This window comes from Fukomys damarensis, unplaced genomic scaffold, assembly GCF_012274545.1.
Source record: "Fukomys damarensis isolate Sample0158 unplaced genomic scaffold, DMR_v1.0_HiC HiC_scaffold_1, whole genome shotgun sequence".
Lineage (NCBI taxonomy): Eukaryota > Metazoa > Chordata > Mammalia > Rodentia > Bathyergidae > Fukomys > Fukomys damarensis.
The window spans coordinates 28,272,700-28,293,082 of NW_022900913.1; the positions used below are offsets into that span (position 1 = coordinate 28,272,700).

Consider the following 20,383-nt stretch of genomic DNA (forward strand, 5'->3'; position numbering starts at 1 on the left):
TAGACCACATACTGGCTCACAAAACAGGTCTAAATAAATGCAAAAAAATTGAAGTCATCCCCTGTTTATTATCAGATCATAGTGCAATCAAACTAGACATCAATAGCACAAGAAACTATAGAAACTTCACAAGCACATGGAAACTGAACAACACTCTCCTAAACAATCAATGGATTACAGAGGAAATTAAAGAAGAAATTAGACAGTTTTTACAAATAAATGAGAATGCCAATACAACATACAGGAATCTTTGGGACACAATGAAAGCAGTTCTACGTGGAAAATTCATAACATTGAATGCCCACACTAGGAAAACAGAGCGGGCTCAAATAAACAACTTAACGATGAAACTTAGACTCCTAGAAAAACAAGAGCAAGAAAAACCCAAAGCTCGAACAAGAGAGGAAATTATAAAGATCCGAGCAGAAATCAATGCAATTGAAATTAAGAAAACGATACAAAAAATAAATGAAACAAAGAGCTGGTTTTTTGAAAGAATAAATAAAATTGACAAACCCTTAGCTAATCTTATCAAAAAAAGGAAAGAAAAGGCTCAGATCCATGCAATTAGGAATGAAAAAGGCGAAGTCACAACAGATCCGAAAGAAATCCAGAGGATCATGAACACCTACTTTGAGAACCTGTACTCTAATAAAATGGAAAACACAGAAGAAATGGACAGATTTCTAGATACTTATGAATTACCAAAGTTGAACGAAGAAGATAAAAACATTTTAAACACCCCAATCACAATCAGTGAAATTGAAAATGTAATTAAAAACTTACCAACAAAGAAAAGCCCAGGCCCTGATGGATTCACTGCTGAATTTTACAAGACATTTAGAGAAGAACTACTACCATTACTCTTCAAACTTTTCAATGAAATTGAAAGAGAAGCTATACTTCCAAATTCATTCCTGGAAGCAAGTATCACTCTGATTCCCAAACCAGAGAAAGATACAACCAAAAAGGAGAACTACAGACCAATCTCCTTAATGAATATAGATGCAAAAATCCTTAATAAGATACTAGCAAACAGAATACAGAGGATTATTAAGAAGATCATCCATCATGACCAAGTCGGATTTATTCCAGAGATGCAAGGGTGGTTCAACATACGAAAGTCAGTGAATGTAATACATTATATTAACAAAGTCAAGGACAAAAACCATATGATCCTCTCAATAGATGCAGAAAAAGCATTTGATAAAATTCAACACCCATTCATGATAAAAACCCTGCAAAAAATTGGAATAGATGGTCTATACCTCAATTTAATAAAGGCTATTTATGAAAAACCATCAGCCAACATCATATTGAATGGCCAAAAACTGAAAACCTTCATGTTAAAATCAGGAACAAGACAAGGATGCCCACTATCGCCACTTCTCTTCAATATAGTTCTGGAAACATTAGCCACAGCAATTAGACAAGAGAAAGAAATTAAAGCAATAAAGATAGGAAAGGAAGAAGTTAAACTATCATTATTTGCTGATGATATGATACTCTACATTGAAGATCCAAAAAACTCCACCAAAAAACTTCTAGACTTAATTGACAGATTCAGTAAAGTATCTGGATACAAGGTGAATACCCAAAAATCAATAGCCTTTCTATACACAAATAACAGACAGACAGAAAGAGAAATAAGGGAAAAAATTCCTTTTACAATAGCATCCAAAAAAATGAAGTATCTAGGAATCAATCTAACAAAAGAAACAAAAGATCTCTACACTGAAAACTACAGCACTCTGAAAAAAGAAATCGAAGAGGATATAAAAAAATGGAAAGATATCCCCTGCTCCTGGGTAGGAAGAATCAACATAGTGAAAATGGCCATACTACCGAAACTGCTATATACATTCAATGCAATGCCAATTGAAATTCCAACACTATATTTCACAGAACTAGAAAAAAGAATCCAAAAATTCATTTGGAACCACAAGAGACCTAGAATAGCAAAAGCCATTATAGGCAACAGTCACATGGCACCAGGTGTAACAATTCCCAATTTGAAACTATACTACAAAGCCACTGTGATAAAATCAGCATGGTACTGGCAAAGAAATAGGCCTGAGGATCAATGGAACAGACTGGAAGACACAAAAACAAATGCAGATGTACTCAGCTACCTCATCTTCGACAAAGGAGCTCACCATCCTCAGTGGAGGAAAGATAGCCTCTTTAATAAATGGTGTTGGAAAAACTGGATATCAACCTGTCACAGATTAAAATTAGACCCTTATCTTTCGCCATGCACTAAATTAAAATCCAAATGGATTAAAGATCTAAATATTAAAACAGAAACATTAAACTTGCTGGAAAGTAAGTTAGGCAGAACTCTGGAAGACATTGGTATAGGAAAAGACTTTATGAACAAATCCTCAGTAGCACGGGAACTAGCAGAAAGAATCAACAACTGGGATCTCATCTTACTAAAAAGCTTCTGTACTTCAAAAGAAACCATTAGCAGAACTAAGAGACAATCTACAATGTGGGAAAAAATTTTTACCAGCTGTACCTCAGACAAAGGACTATTATCAAGGATATATAAAGAACTCAAAACAATCAGTCCCCCCAAATATAAAGACCCGATCCAAAAATGGGCATCCGAAATGAACAGACATTTCTCATACAAAGAAGTAAAAGCAGCAAGAAAATATATGAAAAAATGTTCCACATCACTGGTCATTCGAGAGATGCAGATGAAAACAACACTGAGATTCCACCTCACCCCACAAAGAATGGCTGCTATCAAGAAATCACACAATAACAAATGTTGGCGGGGTTGTGGGGAGAAAGGAACCCTCCTCCATTGTTGGTGGGAGTGCAGACTAGTGCAACCACTATGGAAATCAATATGGAGATACCTCAAAGAGCTTGGACTGGAGGTTCCATTTGACCCAGCCATCCCTCTGTTGGGTATCTTTCCAAGAGAACTGAAAGAATCATATCACAGAGAAGTATGTGCACCCATGTTTATAGCGGCACAGTTTGTAATAGCTAAATCTTGGAAACAGCCTATTTGCCCATCCGTTGGAAACTGGATAAAGAAGATGTGGTTTTTCTATAAAATGGAATATTACTCAGCCATAAAGAGCGAGAGAATAGATTCATTCATAGGAAAATGGATACATATTGAAGATATACTCCTAAGTGAAATAAATAAGTCCCACATGTGTAAATACCGAATAGTTTCCCTGGTGTGAATATTCTGCAACAATGCATAAGATTCTAATAAGATTACTGACATTTAGAAATGGGAGGAAAAGAGCTAAAGGTGTAGGGAAGGTGTGATACATAGGGGAAGAACAAAAAGGGAAAAGAAAAAAATGTGAGAGAATGAAAAGATGAAAATAAAGTGTTTGTAGATGGGGAGGGGAGGAGGGGGTGAAGGGAGGGCTGAGGTAAGGGGAAAAAAATGAGAATCAAGACTTGCCATGTAAAGGTACATGATCCCAACAATGAATGTAACTGTACTGTATCCCTAAATGTACCAATAAACTCAATAAAAAAAAAAAGAAAGCATAATAATTCTGTGTATCTGCAAGGGTATAAATTTTTATGCCATATTTTGACCCACTGCTTTTCCATAACTCATTTACATTCCTGCAATTACCATGAGAAATCCATGCTAAATACAGCTGACCTATGAATGCTTTCAGTTCAGCTAGTGAAGTGTCATAATAAATACAATTTAGAATTCTGAGCATACAGAATGTTTTACTTGCATTTCAGCCTTTCTGTATTTCATAGCATCTTGTAGCATTTTGTCTGTTACAATTTTCAATACTGAATGGCTATGCTGGCATTCTGTCTGCTACATTTCACCCCTGCCAAGACCCTCACTATACTTTTAGTCTTAGTCCTAACATTGGATAGTTCCATTTGATTGCATAGCCATTCTGCAACATTCTGACTAGTCAAAACATTGCTGTTCTCTTCATCATCTGAATCAAGGTTTGGGTTCCCTGTGTCTGTATCAGTCAATTCTTTCTTCATTTCATTGTCACAGGAACTTTGGCTCACATGGCCAATGTCAAAGTCATCATCATCGTCATCGTCGTGTTTGTCATCATGATCATATGTCCACACCACTCTTCTGTGATGATAACATGTATTTTACCATAAAGAATCATCATCATCCATGCATAAGTAATCTGATGATACACTTTTGACCTTGTCCAAAATTTGCAAATCTGGTTTTCTGTGTGCCATTGTACTGAATTGGGCTACATATGCTCCTTCACGTTTTTTGTCTTCACAGTTTTGTATGAATGATATGCACAATAAAGCATCCCAAACACCAGCATAACACCTCTCGAGATGATTCTGGACACCATCTTCCCACAGGCTGGGGCCCAGAGAGTGCAGAGTAGGCTTCCAAGGGCAATCTGAGTGCTCACCAGCTCCCTGAGCTCCTTGGGGCTGCATGCACCCTTCAGAGCTGGGCCAGTGTCTCTTAAATTTGTGTAACATTTAATAATTTGACATTATTTACCCACTTCTACTCTTTCCTCCCTTACCTCACTATCTTCCTCCCAAAGCTTCCATATCTTCCCCACCTTGATTATTATATCCAGCTCCCTATGGAAATGCTATCTCCATGCTGATAAAGCAAATCTAATCTCAAACCAGACTTCATTCCTGACTTCTTCCTCTTATATCTGACAGACTATCAACATCTCCACTCAACTGTCTCCAATTTTGAATTCCTGCCCTGACCACACCACATACAATCTGTTCCTGATGTTCCCCAAATCAGTAAATCACAGCTACATTCCTCTGGTTCTTCAAGCCAAAAACCTTGATGTCATCCTTCAAGAACCAATAAATGCTTATGCAAAACTGGCTAACCATAAGAACAGTAGAGATTCAATTGTCATTCCAGCTTTTGTAATAGTGCTTGGTGTTCTACAATGCATAATGTTAAACAACTTTGACTATTTAATTTATAGTTGTTCCATTCCATTTCAGTTATGAGTCTTCTCTAACTTCATGTACCCTCATGTTCCCTTGGCATGCTTGTGCAGAGCTCTGAATTACATATGTGTGTATGACAAGTCCCAAAGGTGGAACTCCAGCCTCATCTTTGTCTAGAATGCCTTTGCCACCTGGACATCTCTCATTTGAAGATCTGAGAGAATTCAGAACAGAGTTCTTCATCCTCTGACACCTAATCTGAACTTTGGTCCTCCACCCATCTCAAAATCAAACTCTGTTTACCCAGTTGCTCAAACCTAAAAGGTGTTTTATTTTTGTTTTGTTTTAGGGTTTTTTGAGACAGGGTCTCACTTGTAGCCCAAGCTAGCCTCAAACTGGTCTTGATCCTCTTGCTTCAGCCTCCTGAGTGCTGGAATTACAGGCCCTTGCCACCATGCCCAGTTCACACCTAAAACTTTAACTTCCTCCTTCATGACTCTCTTTCATACCCTTTGTGCAATTTTTCACCAAATCTTGACAGTGCTTATTTCAAATTATGCCCTAAATTATATAAATTTTCACTACCTCTTTGATTATTCACCAAGCAACCATCAACTCACTGGGGCTTTTTCCAAGAGCCTCCTAACTAACATCTCATTCTACTAACCATTTTCTACCAGATAACCAGTTACACTCTAAAATGTCAGTTCACTTTTGTGCATTAAGCCCTGTAAGGCTTGCAGTCTTACTCAAGTGAAATCAAAAGTTCTTCCCTGAAAAGTGCTTTTATTTGCTTAGAATTCCATAAAAGTGATTCCCTCTCTTTTGTTCACCTCTTTTTCCACAGCACCTTGAACAATGCCCAGCACACAATAGTGTTATAGGAATCTTCTGGCTTTTGATTTATTTTGGCTATGCCAAAATGTTACTGGAGAACTCTTTCTAAAAGTGGTCTTCAAAAACTTTAAAAGGAAGAGAGTTAGTTAAGCTTATTGACAAGTCTAAGATCTATATAATGACTGAAAGGGACCTAGAATAAGATCTTAAAATCTGTGGGTTCAATGTGAGTAGACCTGAAGGAATTTGGAAATGTTAGCTCAACTCTAAGAGGAAAATCAGATAGTCATCATTCATCTGAATTGACTTTATAACAAGAATCAAAGTCTTATCTTTGTCTGGAGCCCACTTCTATGCTTTTGAAGAATATTTGTGCCTTTGCCCACTCTTTTGTTTATAACAATAATAAAACACGCTAATAATCCAATAGCACCATTTCAATTCTTACAGTCATTGTAGATTTATTTTTTAATCTACAGGCAGCACCTAGTGAGTCAGGATGTGCCTAAATAAAAGGCCCTTTTTCATAATGCCACAACATTTCAAAATAAATAAAAATAGTATATATCTAGAAGACTCAAGAGAAAGTTCAAAATGTTCAATGAATGAACTAATGAACTCTGTCTGACCAGAGCTCCAGTCCTGTGTGTTTGTGAGTTTGTGGTGATTTTTTTCTGTCTGTGATTAATTAGGAAGACCAGACATTCCTGATGGGTAAATGAAATATTAGAGGGGCTCCAGGATTAACAGAAAATGCCTCTTTGTGGGGCCACTTCTGGAAGGAGTAAGATTTGCTGGAACCTGGTGAGAGTATAAATTTGCAGTAAGATTAGTGGAAAGGAGTAAATCCACCCCTCCACAGGTGATCACTCCCTAATCCATGCCCATACATTTTAACCAGGAGAAAATCCCCAAGTGGGATTCAATTGAGACTGCATTTTAATCACTAAACTTCTCCGTAACAATAGGACTGACTCATCTGGTGGTTCCAAGGAAGAATCTGAAAGAATCCTGAAAGACTGAAAAAGCAGAACTAGAAGAAAAAATGAGTCCTATTGCTTGTGGTGGAGGAAAGATGATGCAAGCAGCCTCCAGAAAGGAGGTGAGGCCAGACACTGTCCAGGTTTTGAGTTCCATTTTGAATTAAATATTACGTTTGAAAATCATAGGGAGTCTGACCAACTCCATAATAAAATTATTCACTCTACATATAGTGAAAGGTGCTTTTTCTAATCTTTTCTGGCTGCCTCATAAATGTTAATGATTTTTATCATACGGTGAATCTATTGCTCCCAAGTCAGGCCTTTCTTTAATGGAATAAAAACAACAAAGTAACCTAGAGTTTTGAGCAAAGCATGATGAGGAGTTGTGGGGAAGTGAGGAGTTTGTTTTTTGAGACAGGGTCTGGCTGTGTAGCTCAGTGTGGTTTTGAACTTATTATGTAGTTTAAGTGGGCATCAAACTCACAGTGATCCTCCTGTATCAGCCTCTTGAGTGCTGGGATTACACATGTGTGACACCATACCCAGTTGGTTCTTCTAACAAATATTCTGTAATATGAAAAAAATGCTTGCCACAGAATTACTCTCATGGTGTCTTACACTTGGATATATTCCTTTTGATTCATGAAGTTTGGATAGTTCTTGAAAGGTCTTTGGGTTGATTTTGTTGTCACTGATATTATTACTTGTTATGGCAAATACCAGGGCAAAAGATTTTAGCATTCTACATGTATTAATATATACCTTCCTTTGATTTTGTAAGTCACACCTAAATATTTGCATTCGACCCAAGAAATGCTATGATTGCCTTGTCAAGAAAGCCAGGTATATTTGTTTCTATTTTCTTACTTAACTGTGTAATTGCCCAAAATAATGTGCCCCCCCACTTTCTTTCTCTTGCTGTTTCTCTGTGCACAAGTATTTGTGTGTGCCTGCCTGTCAGCAGCCTAACATCTGTCTGTCTGTCTGTCTTTTCTCTCACCCTTCTTGCCATGTGTAAACAGCCAGTGTGGGCTCCTTGCTGGCCCTTGTCACAGGGCTCTGTGTCTTGCTCTGAAACCCTCTCCTTTCTCCACAATATTAATCAATCTTTGTCCTGCCTGTGTAGGGGATTTGTGAAAAATTTTTTAACTGACATATAAAAATTGTACATGTTAATAGGATACCATGTAATGTTTCAATACATGTATACATTGCAAGTTTAAATGAGGTTAAATGTGTTAACCTCGTCCAATATTTACCATTTCTTTATGATGAAAAATTTTCAAATCATTTCTTCTAAATTTTTTATATGCATAGCATATAACTGTTATCTATAGTCACATGCAATAGCATGTCAGGGAATTTTATTTGTTAATTTCTCTCCAGGTCTTACCCTATCACATAATTCACAGTGCATGATTTTCCTTGAGAAGACCCTTGAGAACTGCCACCATTTTGCCAGTTTGTGCCACTACCCCTCTTGTGCCTGCAAATTTACCAGTGCAAAGCTGCGGAATTCTGGAGCAGGATTTTCAGGGGGAGTGTTAGTCTGGGCAAAACAAAATTATGTGGCACTGAAGTGTCTGAGTTTCAAATGCAAGAGGTCTGGGGTAGAATCCCAGCCCAACCACTTAACCAGTTTCTGACCTTGGCAGTTACTAATTCCCTGTGAATCTCAATCCCTTCATTTGTAAAGCAGGAGTGGTAAAATTTAGTTAACAATAGGATTGTTGTGACAAGTAAATGAGGCAAATACAGTGTACTTGGCATCATGCCTGACACATAGAAAATGCCATACATTTAATAAGTGGTAGTTATTTTTATTATTATTATTACCATTAGCAATAAACTTCCGTGCAGACACCAAAATACTCTTACCCATGTCAATCTACTTAAATAAATTGGAAGAGATGGGGCTCAACAGGGAATTTCACTAGCCCTGACAATGTTACCCTCTTTCAAGGACTCTTCTATAAAGATTAATCACTTCATCAAAGTACTGAGCAACAGAAAGATAATGCAAATCACACATATAGCTTAAAATTTTTCTACTGGTCATAGAAGAAGCAAAAAGAAACAGGTAAAAATTAATTTGAATAAATTCTACTTAACTCCATATATTCAAGATATTATCATTATAACATGTTATCAATATAAATAGTTATAAATAAGATATTTTACATTTGGGAGAAGCAAAGTTTCCAAAATCCATTAGAACAGCACAACCCAATTCCTATTTACAGTGTTCAAGTGCTCATAGTCGCATGTGGCTAGTGGCTACCATATTGGGCAACCTAACATTACAACATTGCATTTGAAATATCCTCATAAATGAAGCATATTGTACTAAGTTTGCACTGAATGTAGTTGGTATTATACAATAATGCATTTCTTTTAAAATGAATAGAGCTAAAAGCACTGTTAGATTCTGGTCTCTTTGTTTTTATCTTTTTATCTTCTGATCTACTCTCCTCTTGACTTGATTGAGGTTAGGCAAACCATTCATGTTTTTGTTCATTTATCACCTTTGCCCTGGGGCTTGGTTAGGTCACAGGATCATAAAACATGTGACCAGCTTCTCAATCCAGTCCATTTTATTGCCACCCACTTCTCCAGGCCAAGACAGAGAGACCCGAAGCACAAACCCCTACACATCTTGCACGTGGTAGAATTTGTTGAACAATAAAGTCATGTAAGAGGCAAGTGAGGTACCACTGATCCTGTGGAAATCCTAGAGTTCACTTTATGTTTTTTGCCTCTTCCACAGAGGTTATCTCAGTTTAGGAGGATTTTATTCTTGGAATTTGAATACATTGAGTTTCTGATCTCATCATTCCCATACTGTGCCCTGGTACTTGGAACACACAGATGGTTCAGATGCTGCACTGAGGAAATGGGAAGAAGATTGGAAGAAGAAGGCAGAAGGGAGAATCTCATGGCCTGATGAACAATATTGTTGCTTATCTTGTCATAAATTTTTATTTGCAATCTTGAATTTACTTTACCCTTTCCTTAGGAGGAGAAGACTTTCTTCAATATCTACCCAAGCTGACACAACCCAGGTCTCCTAACCCCAAGTCTCAGCACATTTTTCTCAAATGCCACATTGCCTTTGCTAGTTTTACCTAATAATGTGTGGTGATTTTGAAGCTCTTACTGGACTTAAGCATATGCAGTAGAAATACTCTTACAATTGGGGCCTGTATTTTCTTTCAGTAAGTGTGATCCTTCCTTGATAAGGAGGCCTGTGGGAGAAGAAGAAGGAGGGTGCCTTTGCCTCTTCTATGACCTAGAATTTAACTGCCTCATGAGGTAATAACAATTTCCCTGTCCAGCCAAGGAAAACAGATGGCTAAGCATCCTGGGGACTTTCTTCTCTGGTCTTGCAACTTTAGAATCAGTCCACAGTCATGGCGGAAGGGACTTTGACTCAGGAGAAGAGAATAAACCCTACATGTATGTTTTAACACATAAACTAACTTTATTCTGACCTTATACCACTTCCATTGCTATAACAGCACCCAATCACCAAAAATTATTTCAGCCACTAAGACTGACTTGTGATCAAGGTCCAGACAGTTTCCACCATTCCCCATTTTCGCAGCCTAGAGCCGCATTTTCTGTGGCTTGAAAAATTTGCATATTTTCTCAGTGCCTGTTTCTGACTCACAATAAACAATGCCCAGTCCTCCTGCCAAAAAAATGTCCAAATGTGAAATAGTTGCTATAATAGTCGTTTTTGTGATGGCAACTTAGAGCTGTGTGCTTTTAAATTATAATTACTTTTTCCTTACAAATGATGTGTATCTGTCTTGATTGCTGTAATTATGATTCTATACCAGCAAACAGTTATAAAAGAGTCATGTCATTGCTGTGCCTCATAAAAACCATGTCTTTCAATAAGTTTCCTTTGGTGATTGTATTATGTTTGTGTTTAATTTGTGGCAGGGAACCCTAATGAGAAGCTATTAATCATTGAGTGTATATAAAAATGTGTGTCCTTAACTAAATAGACCAAAGAGGATATGGCAAGCCATTATTGGAATGACATGATTTAGAATCGGAAAGGGACTGGAGAAAAATAATCTAGTCTAACCTAATTTTATGGATGATATTCATTCTGTAATGGAAGGGAAGCATGTGGTTTAGTGACTGCGAACACAATAGGACTGAAAGTCAAGGGACCCAAGTTCTAAACCTGAACTTGGCACTAAGGCATTATGGCATAAACTGCCTTGACGTCTTCATCCATCCTTGCTTCCAAACTGTCATTTGTAGAATCCACAGACTGAGGAGCTGGAAATAAAAAGGGACTATCAGCTTGACCCAACCTCCCACCCATTCAATCAGAGCAGCACTGTTCGGATCTCTTTTATATTATTATAATTGGAAAAGAGATCTCACTGGCTTTTCTCTTTTTTAAGTTAGATGTTTACTGGTGTTTCCTCAAGCCTGAGAATCACACATGGATCAAGAGAGAGAGACCTGCAGCACAGACTGGTACTGACTTTAGAAATGTACACTCAGGGGCTTTGGGAGCACATGGTGTGGATAACTAATCCTGCTGGATCTGCAGAGTAGGAGGAGTTTAAATTGACTTCCCAGAATTAACAGATGATAGGTCTTCCTCGTAATGTTCTTGACTTTCTTTTCTATCTGTCTTTAATAAAAGCTACTGGAGGCTTCTTTTGGAATAAGATGAGAGAGGATGAGCAAAGTTCCAAGAACTGCTAAATAGAACGCTTGTCTGACTGTAATCCTGGGAAAACTGCTTAACCAAAATGAACTTCCATGTCAACATCTGGCTATGCAGGACCAGCAAAAACAGATAAGACCTCAAAGCATTGTCATGAAGATTAGATAATGTGTGTAAAAGTACTAATAAAACTATAAACCCTATAAAATATTGATTATTGTTATTAATACTGGAAAAGGCTTTAACTCCAATTGACTGACATGATCTTTCCCAACTACGCTAAGATTGTCATCTAGCAGAAGTTTGGCTCATGTTGGGCAACTGGGAGAAAATGCCACTTTCCAATGTAAATAGTGATAACAATTGTGAAATCTTCATTAAAAAAACAGATCCTCTTCAGTTTTCATATTTAAAAAAAAAAAAGCTGCTGGAGATTTTACTTTTTTTTTCTTCTGTATTGGCAATTGAACCCAGGGCCTTTGCACAGAGCTATATCCCAGGTGTTTTCTTAATTTTAATTTTCAGACAGAGTCTCACTAGATTACTAAATTGCCCAGGGCTTGAACTTGAGATCCTCCTGTTTCAGCCACCCAGAGTGCTGGCATTACTGGCTTGCACTGCCATGACCCCACTAATGTGCTAGATTTTTTTTTAAAGACACTCTAATGTCTAAATTTAGCTAACTTGAAATAAAAGCAGTTGGCTGCTAGGTGTGGCAGCATATATCTATAACCCTAGCACTCTGGGAGATTAATGCAGGAGGGTATCAAGTTAGAGCCCATCCTGAGCGATTCAATTTAGCAAGACCCTGTCTCAAAATTTAAAAATTAAAAAAAAATTTTTTTTGGAAGTCCTGCAGATGTAGCTCAGTGTGAAAGCCTTGGGTTCAGTACCTAGTATGGGGGGGTAGGTTGTTAAGACAAATGAAAGACCAACTCCTACCAGTACTGCTTCTCCTACACCCTCTTGCTGGGCTACTCTTAACACTCTGAGGTCAAGTCAGGTCCTATTCATTGTCTTAAAATTCTATGATTTCTTTCTTTTTTGGGGGGAGGGGGAGAATTTTAGACAGAGTTACCCTATATAGTTCAGGCTGGCCCTGAATTCACTACGCAGCCCAGGCTGGCCTCAAACTCATGGTAATTCTCCTGCCTCAGCCTTCCAAGTGTTGGGATGATAGGCGTGTGCCACCATGCCTGGCTTTTTGAGGAGGGGGGATGTTTATGATTTCAATATTTAAGAAAGAATTTATATTCCTTATGGCATTCCTGCAGTGCAAACTATTTTGAAAGGAATGATAGAAAAGTCTTCTGAAATTAAAAATAAAAGTGAAAAATACTCAATAAAGTTTAAAAGATTTGCTTAATCAACTTTCTTTCTCCAAGAATCCAATGCACCATAATTTCCTAATTTTAAGTGCTGAAATCTGGCTGTCCTATTCTAAATTATGATCAGCTCTTACTTATTGTCTTGATCTCGCATACTTCAACCCAGTTAGTGGGGATGCTCCATTCAAGGATGAAATTCAGTTGTTTCTTGTTATACTGACACTTTCTTCACAAAAGACAAAATTTGCCTGCAACACACTTAAAGAATGTTCAAAGAAAAATCTTGGCAGATTTTTCAAAAGGAACAGCACTTGCCACATGTGTTTGTGGTGACTTTTTTCTTTTTTAAAAAATTCTGGAATACCAATTAATGATTAATTAATGATTTAATTAATGATTAATTAATGATTCCCTGGCTCTGTGTCCCTTACCCTGAGTAGTTTTAAATGAAATACAACATACGAAGGTTTGTTTATAGCTTCTTGATCTTTTATTTTTGTACTATTTCTATGAAGGAAAAAAAATTCGTCAAAGCTCAAGGGTCTGCAAAATAGAAGGGAATGGTAGAAATATGAGTAAGCCCAGGTTGCCCTCAGGGCATTGTTACTCTAGCTTTCCAGAAAAGAAGGTGGTGCTTAAAAGAAGAAATTCCCAAAATTTCCTACAGACTAAAGCTTTGTCATTCCAATGAACTCTAAACTAAGACTCTTTGCATCTCATTTTCTCATTTGGTTTTATCACAGCCAACAAAACCTTCAGTGTTGAATTACTTCCCTTCTCAATGAACACCAGACTCCCATCGTATCTGTACAAACTGAAATAATGAAACCTAAGTGTGTGACCAAAGTTTAGGAATGGGGTGGGAGGCGGGGACAGGATCTTCTCGTGTCTGTGCTAACCAAAAGTGCAGTTTTCCAGCCCTCCTTTCTTCATGCCTATGAATAAATAAATAAATAAAAGCAGAAGTGTCACAGGGCTTGAAAACCCCACTTAAAATAATCAGATTTCTCTTTCAAGTTCCCTTGAAATACAAAGCAATTCTACAAGAAATGTGAACCCCAAAAATCTGAACAAATTGGACCTATATGTATAGATCAAGTAGGAGCTCATATAGTTGATAAATGCTTTTAAAAAGGTAGCCATAGGGCCAGGCGTGGTGGCACACACCTGTAATCCCAGCACTCGGGAGGCTGAGGCTGAGGCATGAGGATCGCTGTGAGTTTGAGACCAGCCTGGGCTACATAGTGAGTTCCAGGTCAGTCTCAATTACATAGTGAGACCCTGTCTCAAAAAGCCAAAAAAAAAAAAGTAGTCATAGGGCTAGGTGTGGTAGCACGCACATATAATCCCAGCACTGAGGATGATGAAGGAGGATTGCTGCAAAGTTAAAACCAGGCTGAATAATAAAGGGAGAACCTGCTTCAAAAAAAAAAAAAAAAAAAAAAAAACCACAAAACTTTCCGCCACCTGCCTTGTAAGCACAAAGACTCGAGTTCGATCCCCGGTACCAAACCAGCCCCCCCAAAAGTAATCATGATGTTGAGAAATGAAATCTGCTCCACGCATCCAAGCCAGAGATATAAAACAAGTAGCTTTGTTTTAACACAAGTCAGAAATTTTTTGGTTTCACACCGTTGTATTATGCCAGCCATTTGTAAAAATTGCTTAATGTTTACTTTGTATCAGGCATTAGACAGGTTCTTGTCCTCAGCGAACTTATAATTCAGTTGAGAAGCCAAAATTTATGGTGATTTAAAAAGGACACAAGACAAGGTATAATTAAATGTTAAATAATGTGGTACAGATGTTAAGCCACCTAGAAGATCAGAGGAAAGGAAAAGTGGCTCGGGCTGAAACTGCCAAGAGAAGGTATTTTCAAAACCTCTTAAAATAATGCCAAATTTAAAAGTTGTTGTAACTGCTGCTAATTTGTGATTTTAAGGCATTCACATGATACACCACTGCTCTCCAACCAGTAGCTGTTGAAAAGCATATACTTGAGCAATGAAGATGTCAGGAGATACTGCTTTATAACTCCCTAGATTTGCTAATGAGGAACAAATACACATAGTTTCCTGTTGGATAACAAACACATGAATAGAGCAGATTTTGCATGGGGAATTTAGTGAGCAAGAACACAAAACTCTGGCTGTGATTTTTGGTGTGAGTTTTGGTTTCTAACGAGCTGTTTTCTTCTGCTAAACAAGTTTTAAGTTTAGGGAGTGAGTCAGACTCAAAAATAATTGTTATCTATTTTCACAATTTATTTTAGTTTTACGAAAAATGAGCTAGAGTTCAAGTTGTATCCTCAAAGCAATGAAACTCTTCTGACTCCTAAAAGACGCTGTGTGGGGGACGTCTAGTATCCTTTAAAATTGAGGCATCTGAAGAACAACTAATCCTTCCCAATCAGGAGACTTCAAGGGTGCATCTGCACTCTTGGTCTTAAAAATGCTGGCAGAGATCCCAGTCCTTTGTATTTCTTACCTTTTCACCCTGTGCAATGCAGGCAACCAGAGCTCAATTAGATTTGTCATTATGCCATTTAAACTGCTAAAACAGAGGCATGTTGAATTACTTTAGACAAGTTTAGCATATCGGAGTTTGCATTCTCTCTCTGTTTACGTTCAGGACCTTCTCGAGAAATTGTGTACCCAATTCTTTTTCATACCAGTTGTACAACCAGGCAAAAGAGCACACTCTCGTGTTCCCTGAAGGGGAAGAAACCTGCAATAATGGGAAGTAATTAAATTTAGCCTTAGAAAAGTCTTTGAAAATGTTCTAATCAAGACTTCCAGCTTTCCCGAGTGCGCGCGCGCTTTATTTTTCAATCTTCCTGGTCCCGATCTTGCGTTCCTAATGAAAAGTGAGCTGACAAAGCGTGAAAGTGGCCTAAGCCAGCAAGCCCGCTTACGGTGAGCCAGCAATTAATCAATATTCCAGAAACCTCGGGGCTCTCCCCGCCCTCCCGGTTCTGTTTTCACTGCCCCGCTCCCCCTTTCCCGCGCCCGGGCTCCTCCCCTTTTCTTAAGTGGCCCTGATAGTAACTTGCAGTTTCCGAGCACATGCAGATTGCCCGGGCTAGCCTGCCGCTCGCTCGCCGCGTCCTGCTCCTCGGTCCTGCCTGCCCGGAGTGCAGCTTGTCATTGCCAGGGCTGTCTTCCACCCGCTGGGAAATCGCAAAAGGTAAGTGTAACGACCCGAGTTCTCCTGGGTTTACTCTCTCGTCCCACTTCCCTGCAGCCTGTCGTGCTCCAGCGCGGGGCAGCGAGTAACCGCTGGCCATGTTGGCAGGTCAAGTCCACGCCAGGGATTGAACGCAGGAGCATGGTGGCTGGTTAAACCGGATCCACTCCCAGTTTGGGACGTGAAGGGTACACTAGGGTAGGTTGTGGCTGGCGATCTAGAAAAGGGTCGATTGAGCCGATCTGCTTTAAAGTGACTGACTGGTAAAGGCAATCAGCGCACTTAGTTAAAAAGAAAATGCGGACCTTTCCCTTCTCCTCGTTTTCAATTCTCTCTAAGCTTTTAATCTGGTGTAAAGTCTTAGACAAGTTGTACCTCTTATATCAGTGACCTCAATCTGCAATTTTGTTTAAAAGTCAAACTGTTCAAACAAATCTTTTTTTCCACCCACCCCTGTGCTTGCCAAACGCCTGCGAGCGTCCTGGGTTTCCAATTACCTCCCCACACTCACACTCTGGCTCCCGACGGCCTGGATGCCTGCGTCGCCAGATACACACGTCCGCAGGCACCGCCGAGCTTCCCTCGGATGATCGTGCTTGGCGAAGATTACGGATTAGGACACTCGCAAAGCAGCGGGAGGAATCTCTTGGTTTTTCAGAACAGCTGATTCCTAGCAAAGAAAAAAGCTTTTCCTTAATTGTGTTTGAATAATCTAAGAGCGCTTTAAAGAAACCAGAAACCACAGACTGTAACTTCTGGAATGAAAAATGGATTCTTCTCATCTGTTGTAGAAATCCCAAATTTTAAAATATTTAGGAATCAGTGATAGTTTCCTCAGAAGACTCCAATGTATTTGCCACAAAGACAAATGCTAGTTTGTCCTTCTACATCTAGTAAAATGAAAATGGATTATGAGTTCAGATAATTAGTAGATATGCCTGAAGCACTTAGTTTATTTCATGGGGAAAAAATCCAAAGGTACCCTGTAAAGTAATCAAACGTATATATGCCCCTGGGCACTTGTGTTCCTTTCATGATATTTACTAGTTGCTCTCTCTCTCTCTCTCTCTCTCTCTCTCTCTCTCCTTTTTCCTCTCAGAGCCTTCCATAACCCGGGGGCACTTAATCAGTGACCTACACCCCTAGCTCACCCACCACCACCCTTTTTCAGGCAAGGTCTCACTGTATAGTCCGTGTTGGCTTTGAACAAGGAGCCCTCTTGCCTCATACCCCAACTGATGGAATATCAGGTGTAAGACACAATACCTGGCTCCTCTACCTCTTTTTATTTTGAGACAATGCTATATTAAGTTGTAAATTGTCCAGGCTGGCCTAGAACTTCCTGTCATATAATCTCAAGTAAATGGGATTATAAGTATGTGCCACTTGGCCCAACTCTCTCTTCTTTCCATAATGAAGAACATAACCAGTTACTTTATTACACTCACCTGCTGAATATGCTGACTAGTCCTCCTTATCGACCTGGTTATGCCTTCAATCACATATACAACATGAATTATCAATGAACTATTGGGTACTTCCTATGTGTTCAGTTAGTTGGACATTTATTGATTATAGTCATTACACAAAATATTTGACCAAGTTCTGAGGGTAGAGTAGGGATAGAGGATGCTCCTCACATGTAGCTCTGAAGCCCTGTTTTTACCTCATTCAAAGGAAAAGGACCAACTTTGAAAAATAGAACACAGGTTCCATGAAAACATTCTGAATTTATACCCATTCCTCATCTTGGTCCTGTACAATATGTGCATTCCAGCCTGGAAACCCCATACTGTGGCTCTCCAATCCTTGATTCCTGCTGAGATTACACATTTTGCCCACGGCCTGTCATAGTGTGGGGCAACACTGACTTCTCATCCCTGGAATCTGTAACTCTTGTCTTTTTCTCTCCCGGTCTAGCTGTTTTCTCTCACACCAAAGAGGAGATTTGACTTTCTGGGGTGGTTCCAAGACACTGCAGTGCAAAGAAGAGACACTCTTAGAAAATAAAACATGACCAAAAGCAATGGGGAAGAGCCCAGGATGGGAGGCAGGATGGAGAGATTTCAGCAAGGAGTCCGTAAACGCACACTTTTGGCTAAGAAGAAAGTGCAAAACATCACAAAGGAAGATGTTAAAAGTTACCTGTTTCGGAATGCTTTTGTGCTGCTTACTGTCTCCGCTGTCATTGTGGGTAAGTTCTTCGACAAAAACAAAAACAAACAAGCAAAAACCCTGTATCTTGTTTCTCTAGGGCATCTGACTACCTAGGAACATTACCAGATGGATTGATTGTAGATATTCAAAATGATAGCCCGGATTCTCCTTTGAATTTGTAGATTTTTCTTTCCCCAGAAAAATTAGCTATTGACATATTTGGAGCAATAGATGGTAAACACATGAAAATCTGAAAGAAGCCTCACTAGGCATTATGCAAATCACTTGATTGTGAGATGAGGGGAAAAAAATCAAACATTTTCCATTTTAGGAATAAAGGAGCAATTTAATCATTAGGGATGAGCAGTTAAGTAACAACAGAAATAAGCAAACATGCTATACTTGGCCACATCTAACCATTATACAATATCACTTTTACTTAAAACTACTTTATACAATTAGTACCCCCAAAATGAGATATGTTTCCTTAATAGTAATTATATTCTAATTGGTGCTGACTTGAAGCTGAGCGTCAGTGTTTAAATACATAAGCCAATTCTTTTATGTGTTTCCATGTTTTCACCCAGCGGCTGGGAAAGAAAGGTAAATTGTAGTTCAAAATGTCCTTGAACTCACTATGGTCACCCTGGATGACCTCAAAGTTGCAGCAATCCTCCTGCCTCAGCCTCCAGTGTGCTGGGATTATAGGCATGCGCCACGATGCCAGACACCCAACTACAGCTTTTTATAAAACATTCCAGTCTCTTACTAATTCAGCAGATTGAAACATTGTTTTCTTTGGTTTGTTGGTATTGAAGCTTTAGTTTATTAGTTATGGGTAGCATTGATCTTAAAATATAGCTGAAAAAATACTTGGAATTTTTTTTACCAAATTAATAAAAAATCCATAGGTTGGCAAATATACACACCAATACCAGATTATAAAAAAAGTTCTAACTTAATTTTACCTTAATTGGCTACCAAAAATGGCAATCAAACAGTTTTAATATCAGCCTTGGAATTAGTCAAGATCTCCAACTATAAAGACGTAATGAGTTAATAAAAATTAAGAAAATTCTGTAGCATCTAAATATAGCTTTTCCCGAAAAAATAAGATTCATAAATTGCAGCCAAATTGAAATACAGCAGAAGAGTACAGTTTGTCACAGGACTTTGGATAGATCCCATTTCAATATCTTTGGCTCCTTTTTATAACATCTGACCAATGAGTATTAATTGTAAAGAAGCTCAAAGAGAGCACATCCCGATTCACCCAGAGATATGATGGCTTTCTTTGTTTAGTTTCCCAGACTTGAGTATATTTCTGGAAGAGGTATTTCAGTACAGTGTCATTAATATGGAACTCAAAGCAAAGAGTACTACCTTGATCTCATTTTTTGTTCTGAATCACAGTCATTGTCAAGCCAAGGAATAGCTGCATAAAACTCAAAGCAAACATTTATGTAGTACTGTTCCAACTACTTTCTAGGTGTTGTGCATGTATTAGCTCACTTAATCCCCAAACAAATCTAGGAAGTGAGTGGGTAGGTATGATTTCTAGGATCTTTCTCATTTTGTAAATGCAACTGGTCATGGAGAGATCAAACCACTCACCCCAAGTAGCAAGGCTAGTAAATGCTGGAATAGGAAGTCAAACGAGTCTAGTGCAGACTGCTGACTAGTTGCCATCTTGTGAGAAATGCCAGGAAGAGAAACACTTCCATGTGTGGTGGGGGGCAATTAGCAAGCAGAGCTAGATGCATTCATATATCATTGCCATTTTGTCATTGGTTTACCCAACTAAACTCAGCAAAAAAACTTATCTTTCTCATTCGTTTGATAAATCTCCATTATTTTTTTTAATCTTATATGTATCACGTATTCAAAATGTATCCAAACAGAAGAAGAATTCAATCTCTAAAAGAGAATACTTCTACTAAAGAATAGAGGAAGGGAAACCAATAAAACCTGACCATGGAAGGCAAATTCTTGGAAAAGGAAGTTCCTAAATACAAAGAAATATCTCTAATAAATAGGAAGAAAATGCCAGGAGTTGATGTTCATTTTCTCTAGGAGCTCTAAGATCACTTCCTAGCCCATTAAGGCCTTTCCTCCAATTTGTGAGAATTGCAGTAAGAGTTGGCAGAGCTGGAGGAGATGAGTTGGCAGGAAGCCCTCATGGTTGGCCTTACCAGAGGAAACTGAGGAGTTAGGATCAGCAAGAAGAAGGCACTAACAAAGAAACATAGAAAAAAAAAAAAAAAAAAAAAAAG

At 38.5% G+C, this 20,383-nt stretch overlaps 1 protein-coding gene across 1 annotated transcript in view; it reads left to right on the forward strand.

Moving 5' to 3' along the window:
- The first annotated feature begins 15,803 nt into the window (after positions 1 to 15,803).
- Positions 15,804 to 20,383, forward strand: part of Slc1a3 (solute carrier family 1 member 3) — a 71,637-nt gene continuing 67,057 nt past the window's right edge. Inside the window, exons 1-2 of the mRNA XM_010605479.3 lie at positions 15,804 to 15,953; positions 17,874 to 18,147. Coding sequence (XP_010603781.1) covers positions 17,967 to 18,147 — 181 coding nt within the window. The 5' untranslated portion in view covers positions 15,804 to 15,953; positions 17,874 to 17,966. The remainder of the gene's footprint in view (positions 15,954 to 17,873; positions 18,148 to 20,383) is intronic.